The sequence below is a fragment of the Heteronotia binoei genome, chromosome 3, assembly GCF_032191835.1.
Source record: "Heteronotia binoei isolate CCM8104 ecotype False Entrance Well chromosome 3, APGP_CSIRO_Hbin_v1, whole genome shotgun sequence".
NCBI lineage: Eukaryota > Metazoa > Chordata > Lepidosauria > Squamata > Gekkonidae > Heteronotia > Heteronotia binoei.
This window is the reverse complement of record NC_083225.1, coordinates 67,680,828-67,696,628: the sequence shown is the minus strand read 5'-3', so window position 1 is coordinate 67,696,628 and position 15,801 is coordinate 67,680,828. Positions and strand designations below refer to the sequence as shown.

The window sequence follows — 15,801 nt, the reverse complement described above, 5'->3', positions numbered from 1 at the left end:
TTTTCATGACTTAGCATGCACTCTAACAAGTCCAAGAGGAGCAAAAGCTCTTCTATCAGCAGTGGTATTGTGTAATTAAAGTCAATTACATGACTAGACTAGGCTACTTCAGTAAAAATTCCCTAAAATACACTGCTTTATCTTTTTGTAAGTGAAGGTACAGGTTTTATTCCTGTATTGTTTATAAAAAAGTATTAATAGCAGTGAGAAGGGACATGTTGCAGAACATACCTAGTATATTCAAATGCAGTAAATGCTATAATTTCATTGATCCAAGTTTGTTATTGCCAATTTTATGCATCAAGGTAAACCAAAGATTGCCAGCTGGCAGTTTGCAAGCCAGATCTGACTCCCAACGTGATTATCTGGCTCTTTCAGTCCTTCTAAACTTCAATAAAAGTATAGTAAGTTTCACTAATAAGGAAAAAGAGAAGTGTAGGTTGCTACCAATAAATAATAATAATATTTAATTTGTATCCTGCCCTCCCCGCCGAAGCAGACTCAGGGTGGCTCACAACACAGGCACTTCAACTATTAAAACAATACATATTATAAATCAAACATTTATAAAATTAATCATCATTGTAATTAAAAAGCATTCTAAGATTAGATTAATATTAAAATCTTGATGTTATATATAAAGGCATTCCATAAGTCTTTCTAGTGCATTTCTTGTGATTTTGTATATAATTTTCAGACTATGTTTTATTGTGTACTCTTGATAACTGATGAATGTTCTTGCTACTAAACAGTAACAGTTTTACTATTATGGATTGCTTGGGAATGGGGTCAGTTTATATGGCTGAATACCTTGCAGCTCCTAGATCATTACCTTCAAACTATAGTGGTCAACAGAATCTGAAAACTGGATCATTCCTGAGCTAATCTTTAAAATTTACAACTTGCTGCAAAGTATAGTACTGAATCAGATCTGGTTATCCTCTGGTGCAATCTCAGAGTGCCTCGTAACTCTAGCAATTGTTTTTGTTTTTCATAACAGTGGGAATTTTATGGGCTCCACCCCCACCTTTTCTCTGTCCAAAATAAATGTGCTGCTTAAAACGAAGAATGAAACTAAAAGGCAGTGTTCGCATTGTTCAAACTTGGAAACGCCAAAGATTAAAGATGGTTATGGGTTTCCTTTCGGTCTGTCCTGGGCACAAATATGACACTTTCTAATTACAGGAATGTGTATGGTGTGGAAAAGGATCATAACAGAATCTTAGTACCTTTTTATCTTTGCTGAATGACAGTACATTTTGAGTTATACGTGTATTTCGGTGCGTCAGTGAGAAGCTTAAAAAAGTAAGAGAAAGGATTATAACAAGTCTACTTCCAAGAATCAGGAATGTATCCTTAAACATACTTTAATGCAGCTTGGTGTCTTGTAGTTCTGTGAAAGACATTATTTCAACATTCTGTTGTTAATCATTGAAGTACCTGCAGGAGGGAAGCACTTTGATCATAAATTTCATGTGGTAATGTATCTGTTTTGCAATATTTAGGATTAAGCCTTGGTTTATAAGACCTAAAATGAAAGCACATCCATAGTTGTATAGGATCTGTTTGAACTCCCACCACTCCCCCCAATTTACTTCTGTAGGGACTGGTTTTACTTGTGTTGGATTTGTAATTAAGGATAATGCATCCAAAAGAAAGTTATGGAATGAATAGAAATGAGTGCTGCGGGAATATATATCTTCTGTGCTTTCAGTAAATGGCTCCTTCATGATTGCTAGTATAAACTCTTCAAGGATGTCAAATAGGGATGGGCACAGACCCGAACCCAAACTAAAATCTGGTCCGGACTCTACCTCGTTCAAGGCTCGGACAGCTCGGTTTAAAAGTCATATGTTCGGACCAGGAAGTCTCCGAACTTTCTGCCCAGTTCGGAACCTCTTGGGCACTCTCTGCAAAGAAACTCCACCTATGGAGTTTTGCACTGAAAAGTGGGCATGGGTGGGATATTTCCAGCCATTGAGGGACCAATAGTGACAATCTGAAGATGACAGGCAAGTCTGATTTCCAATGAGAGGCATCGATCTGACTTCCTCAGGATGGGGGGGGGGGAATGTATAGAATCACTGGAGGTGCATTCCTGTTCTCTGTTTGCATCTGTTTTTTGCGAGTCTTGTTCTTCTTGCGCTAAAAGAATATCTTTTGTTGGACTGAGGGGGGGTAATTACTGGGGTGGGTGGAGAAACCTGTTGCCAGAGTAAAAGCATTGCCTTACAAACTGCCAGAGTAAAAGCATCGCCTCTTTTTTCTCCTTTCCTTGTTTTCAGAGCTACATTTCTCCCCCCCCCCCCATGTTTTTCTTTGCTGTGAGGAGTGAGAAACATGGATAGATTTTTTTTTCATTTAAAACATGTTTTTGATTTTATTTGGGGGTGGACTGTTCACTTTTGTGAAAACTGCCCTTTTCTTTGCATGCTACTGGTGTTGGGATCCCCTTTTTGCTCCTCCAAAAAGCACCCCATTTCTTCCTGCATTGCTTGAGTCTCTGCCTGGGGGGTTTCCTCTCTCCTCTCCCACTCAGGCACCCAAACTACCTACAGATTTCTGGGGGGCTTGGCTAACTGCCTTCTTCCCCGGCTGTGGTGTACCCTTTCTGCTCCTCCAAAAAAGTATCCTTTCTCCTCTGCCACATATTCCCACACATTCCCTTAGCTAGTCCACCAGTGCCCTCTCCCACAGCTGTGAAGTGAGTCCCGGTTGCCAGGCTTGGTTGTCCCTGTCACCTTCCCAGGTAGGATGGAAGGCTTGGCCCCAATCAGACATCATGTCACCAGGGCTGGGTGGCTGCTCCCAGGAAGACACAGCCACCTGCAGCCATGTGGGTGGTCCCTGGGGAAGTATTCTGGGAGTCTGATGCCTGTAGCTTAACCAGGTCCACAGTGTAGTGTCTCAAACTGGCGCTGGACAACTCCCCCAAAAACAATTTCCTGAAGGCACTTTGCTTGGTAGTCTGCTACTTGGATCCCCCCAAATCTGACATGCATGTAACATGTGGGCCATGTGGAGGGTCACCCCAGGGAGGAATTGTGTGCATTGAAGGCCTCTAAGCTCACCCAGGTCAGTTTTTGTCACTCCTGAACCAGCAGAGGTGACATCCCATTGAAAAGCATTGCACTGAATACCTTTTTTGGTGGTCTGTAACTCAGCCTCCGAACTCCAATGTGGAACAAACTTGGTGGGTATATTCAGAAGAGTGATCTGGAGACAACCTGTCATTTTGGAGCTTCGAAGCCCTGTGGGAGGCTTTTTAAAAACTGCACCAGTTTGCGAACTGGTTCACGAACCACGCTGTAGTTCAGTTTGCAAACTGGTCCGGGAACCGGTCCGGTTCTGTTCATGAGCTGAAACAGCATTTTCTTGTCTGTGTCCATCCCTACAACAACAACAACAAAATTTTATTTGTATCCCGCCCTCCCCGCCGGAGCAGGCTCAGGGCGGCTAACAACACAATTTAGGTTTAGTTATACAGAAATAGATAAAAATACATTTAAACATTGTAAACATTTTAATTAAAATTCTGCGTAATCTTTAAAAGTTGATTAAATTAAAATTAGTAAAGTGCTAATGCTATGTTTGCTGTTTATGTTTATGATGGCGGTTTCCTTAGCAATTTCCATTTTCATCAGCGAAAGCCAGTCAGAAGAGGAGGGTCTTGCAGGCCCTGCGGAACTGTTCAAGGTCCCGCAGGGCCCGCATTTCCTCTGGAAGTTGGTTCCATAGGCTTGGGGCTATAGAGGAGAAGGCCCGGTTACGGGTACTTTGCAGCTTCACCTCTCTCGGTCCGGGGATAGTCAACAAGTTTTTCCCGGCTGACCTCAGTGCTCTCTGGGGTTCATGTGGGGAGAGACGGTCCCTAAGGTAGACAGGTCCTCGACCATATAGGGCTTTAAAGGTAATGACCAGCACTTTGTAACGAACCCGGTATATGACTGGCAGCCAGTGCAGTTCGCGCAGCCCAGGCTGTATGTGCTCCCATTTAGGAAGCCCTAGCAACAGTCTAGCTGCTGCATTCTGCACCAGCTGCAGCTTCCGGGTTCGGTACAGAGGCAGCCCCATGTAGAGGGCATTACAGTAATCCAGTCTCTAAGTGACCGTTGCATGAAGCACCATTGCCAGATCTTGGCGCTCTATGAAGGGAGCCAACTGCTTTGCCTGCCTTAGATGGAAAAAGGCTGACTTGGCAGTGGCTGCAATCTGGGCCTCCATTGATAATGCAGGCTCCAGTAAAACTCCCAAGCTCCTAACCCGGTGCGCCGCCTTCAGCAGCGCCCCGTCGAAGACCGGGAGAGGTATTTCCCCTCCCCAAGCGCCCCGACCTAGACAAAGGACTTCTGTCTTCGCTGGATTCAGTTTCAGCCCGCTCCTCCTCAACCAAGTTGCCAAATCCTTTAGGCCCGGTCTAAATTCTCTGGGATGCAGTCAGGCCGGCCGTCCATTAGCAGATAGAGTTGGGTGTCATCTGCATATTGATGGCACCCAAGTCCATGTCTCCTGGCAATCTGGGCAAGGGGGCGCATATAGATATTAAATAACATTGGTGAGAGAACTGCCCCCTGAGGCACTCCACAATCCAGTGTGCGCCTCTGGCACCGCTCGCCCCCAATTGCCACCCTTTGTCCCCGATCCTCGAGGAAGGAGGAGAGCCATTGTAAAGTAGTTAAGAAGATGTAGACCTGCATTTCATCTGTATATTGGTGGCATATTACTCCAGGTTCTCTAATGATCTTTTCCAATGGTTTCATGTAGCTTTAGCCTGATCTTGCTAAATCCAGGTTGAAGTTTCATGAGTAAAAATACCATATGTGGATAGAGTTGACAGGTCTGTGTTGGAAATACCTGGAGACTTTGGGGATGGAACTGGGAGAGGGTAGGGTTTGGGGAGGGGAGGGGCTTCAACAGGGTACAATGGCATAGAGGCCACCCTTCAGAACAGGCATTTACTCCAGGACAGCCGATTTCTGCCAGCTGGAGATCAGTTGTAAAAGTGAGAGATCTCCAGGCCCCATCTGGATACTGGCAGCCCTAGATGTGGAGGAGTGTCCTATGGGGCACTGTATGTTAAGCATGATACATTATATATAATTTGTGGAATGAGGGATTGGCGTTTTCATCAGTCTGTTTGTACCAAGGGCGGCAGTATGGGTAAAACCAGACAGATCACAGGAGGTAGATTTTTGAGGGTGGTGGTAGCCTCACTTTTGAGGATCATTCACATCCCGTCTAGGATCTGAAGATGATAACACTCTTTCTCTCCTAATTCTTCAGGTGTCTTTAAAGACAGTGTGGTAAAGAGCTCTTTCAAACACACTCTTGAGAGTTTGGGAAATGTGTGGGGCAATAAGAGAAAGACAGCAATAATAGGGGTGCAAGCAAGGCCCATAACTTCAGATAGAATTCCTGGTTGAACCAATACCTATCTATGCATGCATAATGCTTCATGTTTGTGTACTTTATTTCATGCAGGGTGACTTCACTTGGAACAGCATGTCGGGGCGCAGTGTCCGTCTGAAGTCTGTTCTCGTTCAAAGCCTTTCAGAATTGGAACGTGCTCGGCTACAGGAGGTGGCATTTTATCAGTTGCAGCAGGACTGTGACCTAGGTTGTCAGATAACTATTCCTAAAGGTAAGATGAAAATGCATTTTTCTGATAGCAGTGCTGCAGATACCTCTCAAGCTTATAAATTACAAGCTCAGAAAAAGCAATGCATATGAGTGTGTATTTTATGGTTATCCATGGCTGTATTGCAGTGGGTTGTGACTGGCAACATAATTTTAATGAAGCTAAGGATGATCCCACTATACTCACAAATATGTATGCAATAATGTGCCAAAATATCGCACTGTAAATGGATGTTAGACACCCACAAACAAGCTTGAAAGCCTACTCATTGAAGACATTAACTTACTTGAAGGGGAAAACTAATAACAGACTACTGCTGCCAAGGAGTAGCCTTTTACATAGCTGTGGTAACAAGTGCACAAAAGTGTATCATTAACCATCTTGAAAGTGTTTCTTGAGTGAAAGAAGGCTTCAGACTTGCATCTACAGAAAGGGTATGTTATCAGTATTTTAAGGGATAAACTTGGCTCAGGGAGGGTTGCCGGCTTCCATTTAGAACTACTGGAAGGTGTTGACATAAACATTTTATAATTTTTTGTTGAAAGTTTTGTACCCAGGTTTTGAATTTGGGCAGAAGATTCATCACTGGTTTCATTATGATTTTCAATGTCAGTGCAAATATTAAAACATTAATTACTATACATATAATTGTTATCACGGCTTTTTTGGTAGAAAAACCCCAGCAGGAACTCATTTGCATATTAGGCCATACACCCCGATGGCACCATTATTTCACACAGGGTTTTTCTGCAGAAAAAGTCCATCAGGAACTTATTTACATACTAGACCACACCTCTTGACAACAAGCCAGCCGGAACTGCATTCCTGTGTGTTCCTGCTAAAAAAAAAAAGCCCTGATTGTTATACATATCTTTAGATACTTAAATCCAGAGGTTAGCAGCATGAATAGATGGCTTTTCTACAAACCCCCAAATGATGAAAGGAATCCTGTGACTTTAAGAAATGGATGCTCTCAGATGCTGTTGACTGGTGCTCACAACAGTATTTCCAGTGTCCAAGCATTGGTTTCTAATAGTAAAAGGCTGGGGAGGAGGTTGGGCCATTTCTAAGGCTGCTTTGGCCTTTGAAGGAAGACTTATTGCAGCCAGGTGTGGCAGCAACCAGCAGGTAACTTGCTACCATGCAATTCCTTCCATGACTCCTCCAGGCCCCATGTCTTGCTCCTGTTCATCAGCCACCCCCATGATGATTAGAGTTCCAGAATAGGATCTGTGAGACCCAGGTTTGTATCTTCACACTGCCATGGAAACTCACTAGGTACCTTGGGTCAGTCACATACTCTCAGCCTAACCTACTTCACAGGGTCGTTGTGCAGATGAAATCAAGAACAAGAAAATGCTGTAAGCTGCTTTGGGCCCCTATTGTGGAGAAAGGTGGCAGGGTATAAACACAGTAACTAATAAATATAACTTAGGTAGGGACAGATTAAAGATAGGCTGGTGAATGGGTGAGAAGAGACGATTTTCCAGTGGGCCTGTAGCTATGGCAGGGTATTTTGGAGCAACACCCCTTGGTTGTGATCTATGCCCATGCCCCACCACTCCTGTCCCATAGCTCACCAAAAGGCTAGTTCATGCAGGAGTATGCTAGCCATGCCCAATTTCCATGCTCTCCACCAGCCACGCTTCACCACCCCTTCACAAAAGGCCAGCTCATGCTGTCAAGGCAACAAGCGAGGCAAGCAGGCAGATCAGCCATCCCTGTAGTTCATCAGAGGTGTCATGTGACATGATCATGCAACCCAGCCACCACAGGTCACAGGATTGTGTCACATAACTCCTTGGCACAGGCACACTGCGGAAGGCCTGCCTGCCTGCCTGATCTGCCCGCTTGACTTGCTCACTACTCCGTCCTTTAGTGAGGCCATCAAGAGCAGCCAGGGGTGGTGAGGTGTGGGGTAGTGTCAGGAGTGATGGAGACCAAGGCAGTCGACCAAAAAAGGGCTTCAGCTGGAGAGGGCTTCAACTGAAGTTCCCCACTCCCATGCTCTGGCCCCTGCCCCACCACTCAAACATTTCTCAGCTTAGTTCCCAGGAGGAAGGAAAGAGGAAGATACAGGGCAAAAATGAGGTGCTCTATACAAGTCCGTGAGGGTTCTGTACCATGCAGTGGACCCAGCCTGTGACTTGCACTGTGCAATTATATCATAGTTTTATCAAGTAGAGACTGCCAGGTGGGAGGAAGATTGGTAAAGGTAGATTGGCTGCTGGGTAGAAAGGAGAGATGGAAGCAGGAAAGACGGGGGACAGGTAAAGGTAGATTGGCTGCTGGGTAGAAAGGAGAAATGGAAGCAGGAAAAGGAAAGAGGCTAGATAAGCTTTAAGAGAAGGAAATGAAGAAAATGTAGGAAGGGAAGAATGAAACTCCTCACAATTTTTCGAAGTCTCCCCGCTTGTCAATATATCTAATTCTCAGCATTATCAAATCTGTGGTTACTTAAATCCACAGCCATGAACAGAGATTATGGATCTTTCTACAGTCATGAGAAAAGCCCTTGATCTGCAGAAAAATCTGAAATGAAATACTTGGGGAAGGGATTAAACTTCCCAAAATAATAGAAACAGCCCCTGTAGATTTAAGAAATAAAAGCTATCTATGACTGTTGCTTGGCAACAGTATTGCCATTAAGACATTGATTTCTGTCATTTAAAGGCAGGGGGATGGGCAGGGCCTTTTACAGGGCTGTTTTGGCTTTTGAGAATAGACTCACAGTGGCTGGGCCCAACAGGAACCACCAAGTGACTTGCTACCAACCAACTTGCATTATTTACCCAGGCCCGGCTGCTTACTCCTTTTCAACAGCATCCACTGCATGAAAGCCAGTGTCATACAGTGCTTAGCGTTTCAGTCTAGGATCTGGGAGACTCAGGTTCACATTCCCAGCCTGCCATAGAAGTTTACTATATGACCTTGGAGCAGTCACACACACTCAACATAACCTACTTCACAGGATTGTTGTGAGGATAAATTAAAGAAGAGGAGAGTGATGTAAGTTACTTTGGGTTGCCTTATGGAAAAAGGTGGGGTAGGAGTGTGCAAAAAACCCCAGGTATTTTTGCGGGTTCAGATATATTGACCCTGAATATTTGGGGGGCTTGGCCATTTCAGATAGCCAAACAATACCTCATATTTGTATCCAGCTGAAACAATATCCCAAAAATAACAATAAGCAATTTTCTGGGTATTTTTTCAGCTTGGGTTTAGCCAAACACCTCTCCCCAAGGTGGGGTATTAATGAACTAAATAAATAATAAATAGAAGTATAGATAAAGGGGGGGGAACGATAAGGTAGGTGAGTGGGAGGAAGAATAGGAAGCAAGGAAAGGTGAGAATATGAGGGTTGTTAGAAGGATAGAAAGAGGAAACTGTGGGGAGAAGGATACTGGGAAAATGAGGTGCCCTATACAAGACCTTCCAACTCCATGATTCTGTGATTCTAAGATCTTGTGGGTTCACCACCATGCAACTGGGTGCAGCCCGGTGATGGGCTTTATGCAGCTTAGCCAGACTTTTCCAAGGTAAAGCCTTCCACTGGGTAGGGAAGGAAGGAAAACTGTGGATGGGAGAAAATAAAGATAGGTTGGCTGGTGGTTGGGAAGGAGAAAGAGAAGCAGGGAAAGGGAAGAAACTGTGGGGCTTTCAGGGAAAGGAAAGAGGAAATAGTGAGGAAAGAGAAAATGAGATTCCCCCCCAATAATTTTGTGTCGGTTTCCCAGTTGTGCATATATATTTCATTAAAAATAACACTAAGATGGTAAACGTGCATAACTTTACTGACACAGCAAATATTTATTTGCATATGTGTTAAACTGTATATGGCATGACAGTATTCAGTTCAGTGTAAACAAGCTACTTTTCATGAGCTAATTTTATTTGACTGAAAATGTGCAAAGATTCTGAAAGCAAGGATGAGTATTATATTTTTGTTTCTACTTCTGATACTTAATCTGAAATAAGAGCAGTTTTCCCCAATGCTTTGATTAGCCAATTGACTAAGTAGAATTGTCTGGCCAAAGGATCAGCAATTCAATATTCAGAACCTTTATATCGTTCTGTTCATTTTTTTGCAGTATGTTTCTGTTCAGCAATGAATTTGCTCTCTGATCTGCTTGTTTTGGCAAGAAATGGATTATGGGATAAAGCTTTGTTTGCATTGCTCTGTGTTGTATTTAATTACACATCAGTCTTCTGCATCGTGAGTGACCATGGTTTTTATCTAGGTGCTTTTTGTAACCTTACGACTGATCATTTTTTATTTAAACACTAACTGTAGTGGAAACATTTTTTCTGTGGTGTTGGAAAGCTACAATTAAATCTCTGCAGGTTAAAAGTTTTCAACTTTCAGTGTCACTTGGCACATAGTGTTCCAGCTTCAAATATATAAGGAAAAAATAGACATGTATTCATTAGTTAAAGGCAACAGTACATGAGTTATAATAGATACAGGTCTGTAAATAAAGAATCGTTCAAATAATTGTGGAGGGGCACACTGTACCAAAGAATTCATCCAAGTGTTTTTCATTATTCATGAACAGAAGCCCTACTGTGACTTTTGCCCTCAAGTCACATCAACTTATGATGACCCTGTAGGGTTCTCAAGGCAGGAGGTGTTTGCCATTGCTTGGCTCTGCCTAGCAATCCTGGTATTCCTTGGTGGTCTCTCATCCAAATAGTAGTGAGGCTGACCCTGCTTAGCTAATGAGATTGGGCTAGTCTGGGGTATCCAGGTTAGTGTTGAGGTTAGAGACAGAAGCAGTGAAACTCCCTGCACAGAGCATTCAAGTTTTTAGTTATGCTAATTGCTTACTGCCCAAACCCACGCTAGTAAGTCACACTGAGAGACATAAAAACTGGGAAGATTAGAGTGATAGGAGAAAAATTCTTCCTTTGAAACAGGAATGGGGAGAGAGAGGTTAGAAAAACTCTGGACACAGAGGAGAGGATTCTTCCATTTGGGGGAGGTCTCCAGATGTGCACAAACCGTGATGGGACTCCCATCTCATTCACAAGGCAATGAAGAGGAATTCCAAGTTGGAGATCTAAGGTAATGAACTCTTAACTTACTGTATGTTCAAGTAAAGCTTGACTGTTGTGGAAAACAATAACATTTAGTAAGTATCTGGTGTAGGGAGTAGGACAGAAGATGTCATGTTTTCACTTTTTCTATGTTCCCTTGCTAAGCCTGAATTGCTTGAATGGAACATGTTTATTCTTTTATTCATTTATTGAACTCCCTGATATTTTAAATGCTTTAAGTTTAATCTCTGGAAAAATACCTCATCTATTTGATCTTGCTGCCTGAAGCATGGTACTGAGCAGGGGCAGTGAAGCTGTTCAGCTCAACCATAATAGCTTTAAAACGCAAAGTTGTGATAGATCTCCCTTGTGCTTGTTTGTAGAAAGGCAGCAGGATGCACAGCAACTAGGTGGGGCCTCTAAACAACAGGGGATATTCCTAAGAGTCATGTGGTGGAGCTGGTGGTTACCCAGTTTGTCATTGGAACCCTATTGGTTCTTTTGACCTCCTGGGGTCCAAACAGAAGTAACAATAATTTGGAGAGCAAATAAAGTATCTTATATAGAAGTCTTTAACAGTGCAATAATGAGTTATAGCCTTCTAAGTCCATTTACTTCAGTTATTGTCTAGTGACTGATACTTGTGCTTTCTGAGACCCCTGGAGAACATCTTACATCAGAATTATTATGATGCAGAAAGTTCCCATTGACCACATGTGTTCTTGGGTAGTTCTGTTCCACAGCTCTCCTGTCTTTATCATACAAGTAGATTCATTTCCTTAAAATGTCATTGTTAGTTTTAGAAGATCATGTGCTCTATTGTCAAAATAGTATTTTGCTTCAGCTTCTGAATTCTCATTATCCTCCTGAGAGTTTAACTATTAGACTAAACCATCAATTATGGACAGATTAGCTATAATGTGTCTTTGTCTTAAAACTGGACCACCCATTCTCTATGGATGTATTCTTCTAAACCAGCAGTGACATACAAATGACCTCTATCATAAAAAGCTACCTTCATTAGAAGTTCTGAACAGATCTTTCTGCATGGAAATTAAACTGAGGAAAGTTTGGCTAGATGTGCACTGATAATTCTCGTCTTCGGCAAAGTGCCTACATTTTGTGCAGGAAAATTGTGGGATATGATCAGAACAAACTTCCTCTGAAATACTGTATCTCTCAAATATTCCTTTCAAGTTTGTACGTGTTTCTGAATGACGCTGAATTCTGTGTAGATAATGGTGCCTGCTCTCAGCATGTCCTTTGGGAAATTGCTTATGGATTTACCAGCTCCAGTTGTTGGTGTGACATATTTAGGCAGTTGCAGTGGTTTTCTACCATATGTCCGTGTCCTGGTTAATCCTTATGTAATACATCATTTACTGAGTTTTGGGGATTGTTTGGAGAACTTTTCAAAAACCTTCTGGATTTTCTGCAATGTTTCTCTGTTGAGGCTATTAAGGATTTCCGTTTTGCTGCCTTAAAGATCTCTCCATGTGTGGCTGTGAGCTCATGGCTCCTAGTCTAGTAGTTTCTGATCAGATCATAAGTATAGGTCACAGCCAAGTCATATTCCAGTACCTTGGTTATAATTCTTTTGATCCATAATGTCTAGTCATTCATTGATAAAGCTATAAGGGGCTTATGAACTATTTCCATATCCAGTGTTCGTGCATAATTAAATCCTGCACAGATACTGATTAGCATGTTCCCACTGATTTTTGCATTGGTGAAAGATTTCCCTGAATGTGCAACTGGTAGCCAAAATCATTACCAGCCTTGGAGCCAGCAAAGTGTAGAGGTTAATGCTAGACTAGGAACTGAGAGACCAATGTTTGAATCTCTGCTCTTCTATGGAAGTTTGCTGGGTGACCTTGGGTAAGTCACACATTCTCAGTTTAACCTGTTTAACCTGTTATGCGGATATATGATTTCACCTCTTCGGCAGAAATAATATCTGCTCCAGATGGCCATTATGTAACACCAAAAAATGTTTCTTCCTGTTCAGTTTGTAGTTTTCAGGGATAGTTTGCAAGGACAGGAAGTTTGCAGGATAGTCCCAGAGTTTGCCCTCTCTCTTTATTGGTTACCTAGCTAGTTGGACTTCACTGGTGTATATAGCATATTGTAATTAGGATCCTATTATATAATTTCTGTATCACTTAATGTGTCATGTTAATACTTTTATTCTCCTTTTCTTTCTGGTAGTGCTAGTCTTCTAATATCCTAATGCATTAGTTTTTTAATATTCCATTGAGTTGATTGCACTGACTACTATGTGTAAGCGGCCTCGAGTCCATGTAAGAAAGGCAGATTATAAATAACATAAATAAATAAACTTGTCCTGATCCCTGGCATCCACTTTGAGAAGTTTTTCCTCTCGCTAAAGCTATCTAAAGAGTAGAGTGAGCTCTAGAACACATAAATCTTCTTTGTGGCATGTAGGTAGGATGTGCATCGTAGAATGGACACTGGATTATGTGGAAGAGTTAGAAAGCCTCATGGAGAATATGGGCACATTGAAGAGTGTAAGCAAAAGATTAACTGGAAAAGTCTTATAGGTCCTTTCTGAGAAATTGTCTAGGATTTTACAGCTATAAAAGAAAGAATAGAAGTCCTAAGAAGAATTAGCTTTGGATAGAACTTTATGTGGGACCCAGGAAAAATAAATAGCCTAGCTCCAGCTAAATCCTGGGAGTAAGGCCAAAGTTACTCATAAGGGCTAATAAAATATCAAGATGGCAGTACTAGTTGAGTCCTTCAAATGAAAATGCACAAGAATCTAGAACAAGAGTCAGAAGCTCCTCCTGAATGTATAATCCTTCTAAAAATTGCAATCATGAAACCAAAGGTAACATACTGGATCAGAACTGATCTGGTCCACTATCTTAAGCCAATGTTTCAAATAAGCTAGAAAACACTCTGAAGGCTAACTATCAGGAAGGTGAATCATTTACTTAATAATTAAATTATTTTTGTTAATGGATAACTGACCTGAAGGGCTTGACTTGGTAGTAAATGAGAAGCTTAGTAGGAATCTTGTCTTTTTAATCATACTGACCTGCTTATCTTTCCATCCATTGACTTACAGCTACATTTCAGTAATATTACAGTTGTAGCCAAGATTTTTGTTGTTGTTTGCTTCCCCTTATCCGCCGTTTGTCTACTGGTAAATAAAATAAAGTCTTCAGTGAGCTCTCATTCCTAGGAACCTATAACCCTGATGCTGTACTTTACCTAAGACTTCAGTGCTCTAAAGAAAGAAGCATGCCTTCTGAAAATGATATGTTTGTCTTCAGAAAATATATACCCTGTGTGATCTCCACCATGAAAGCCTCAAGTTACATTCAGACAGGGAAGTAGTGATGCATATGGCTATCTGTAGGATGAAAAGCAGTGTGGGGTGGGGAGCTTTCACCAAATGGTTGGCTTGTCTGCAGGGTCCAAGATGGATAGGTTTTAATATGCCCAGCTTTGTGGGGTTAGATAGTGCAGGTTTGGTGGGAGATGAGCCAGCCCCACAATACTGAGAAGAGTTAAAAGTCTGTATGGTGAAAGTGTACCAGAAAGTGTGGAGGGAAAATAAAGGTTTAGGTTGGGGAACATCCTTTAAGTTCCCTGGCCAACATCCATTCATTGAGGGGGCAGGCAAGGGAGAATGCCAGGTTAACTCCACTAATTATAGAATAGACAGTTATTCTCTTGCAGGTATATTTCTTAGCACCAGATCGCATCTCTCATTGTAAGCTAATGAATTCTTATTTCACCTATGTTGATCTTTTCTTCACTGAGCACTTACTGAGCATTTAGCTGGCTGGACATGTTTATATAGGAGGAGCCTGCTCCGGCGGGGAGGGCGGGATACAAATAAAATTTTGTTGTTGTTGTTGTTGTAGGCTAACATATACACAGCTCACCTTTCTGATAACTCAAGACACTTGAGGGATTTGCTGACACAGAAAATAGGGATACCTTGATGGTAGAAGATTCCAACAGGACCCCAACTGGAGAGTGGATTTAAAGAGGAAGGGGTTTCCCAAAAGGACCTGAGCTAATAGCCAAGTAGCACAAAAAACCTGCTTAGCTATTGGCCTGCCTATGGTTGCACCACTAAGCATGTGGAATTCGCTGCCAGCTTTAAAAGGGGATTAGATTCATGGAGCATAGGTCTATCAGTGGCTACTAGCCATAATGACTGAGGGGAACCTCCACATTCATAGGCACTAAACCTCTGAATCCCAGAGCCAGGAGCACCCCTGTAGCCACCGGGGGGGGGGGGGTGCGCTTGAGGCAGTGGCCCCTTCAAAATCTGCCCAGCTGGCCCACCCATGCCTCTAGGCATTTTTTAAAAGGTACAGGTCTTGGCTCATAGTGTGTCCAGTATGCAGCCTGTAGCCAGGTTGGGACATATGGTGCTGCCCTCTGCTCGTCCTCTCTGCTGCCAACAACCACAGCAGGCTGCTTGGAGGAAGAGCTCCTCCAAGCAGCTGGCTATGAGTGAGGACAGTGGGGAGGAGGAGTGGAGGGAAGCACCATTTACCCCAGCCTGTCTATGGGCCCTCTGCCAAGCAGCTGGCTGCAAGTGAGGCTGGTGGGGAGAAGGAGCAGAGGGCAGTATCGCATGCCCTAGCCTGGCTATGGTCCAGCCTCCTCCAAGTAGCTGGCTGGGAGCAAGGGCAGCAGCGAGGAGGAGCAGAGGGCAGTGCCATGTGCCCCAGCCTGTTCAGAACAACAGGTGGCTGGCCTCAAAGAAAATATGTACAGACAGGGAAAGGAAAGGAAAGGTCCCCTGTGCAAGCACCAGTCATTTCCCACTCTGGGGTGACATTGCTTTCACAACATTTTCACGGCAGACTTTTTACAGGGTGGTTTGCCATTGCCTTCCCCAGTCTTTTACACTTTCCCCCCAGCAAGCTGGGTACTCATTTTGCCGACCTCAGAAGGGTGGAAGGCTGAGTCAACCTTGGGCTGGCTACCTGAATCCAGCTTCAGCCAGAATCGAACTCAAGTCGTGATCAGAAAGTTCAGACCTCAGTACTGCAGTACTGCTGCTTTACCACTCTGTGCCACGGGGCCGCTGCATGTACAGACAGGCAGCTCACAAAGCTAGGATTGACTCTGCAGAG

At 43.0% G+C, this 15,801-nt stretch overlaps 1 protein-coding gene across 2 annotated transcripts in view; it reads left to right on the top strand.

Moving 5' to 3' along the window:
* ARHGAP6 (Rho GTPase activating protein 6) overlaps positions 1-15,801 on the top strand; it is a 331,686-nt gene that overhangs the window by 254,453 nt on the left and 61,432 nt on the right. For both annotated transcript variants that reach the window (XM_060233959.1, XM_060233960.1), the window contains exon 2: positions 5,482-5,641. In XM_060233959.1, the coding sequence (XP_060089942.1) occupies positions 5,482-5,641 (160 nt within the window). The remainder of the gene's footprint in view (positions 1-5,481; positions 5,642-15,801) is intronic.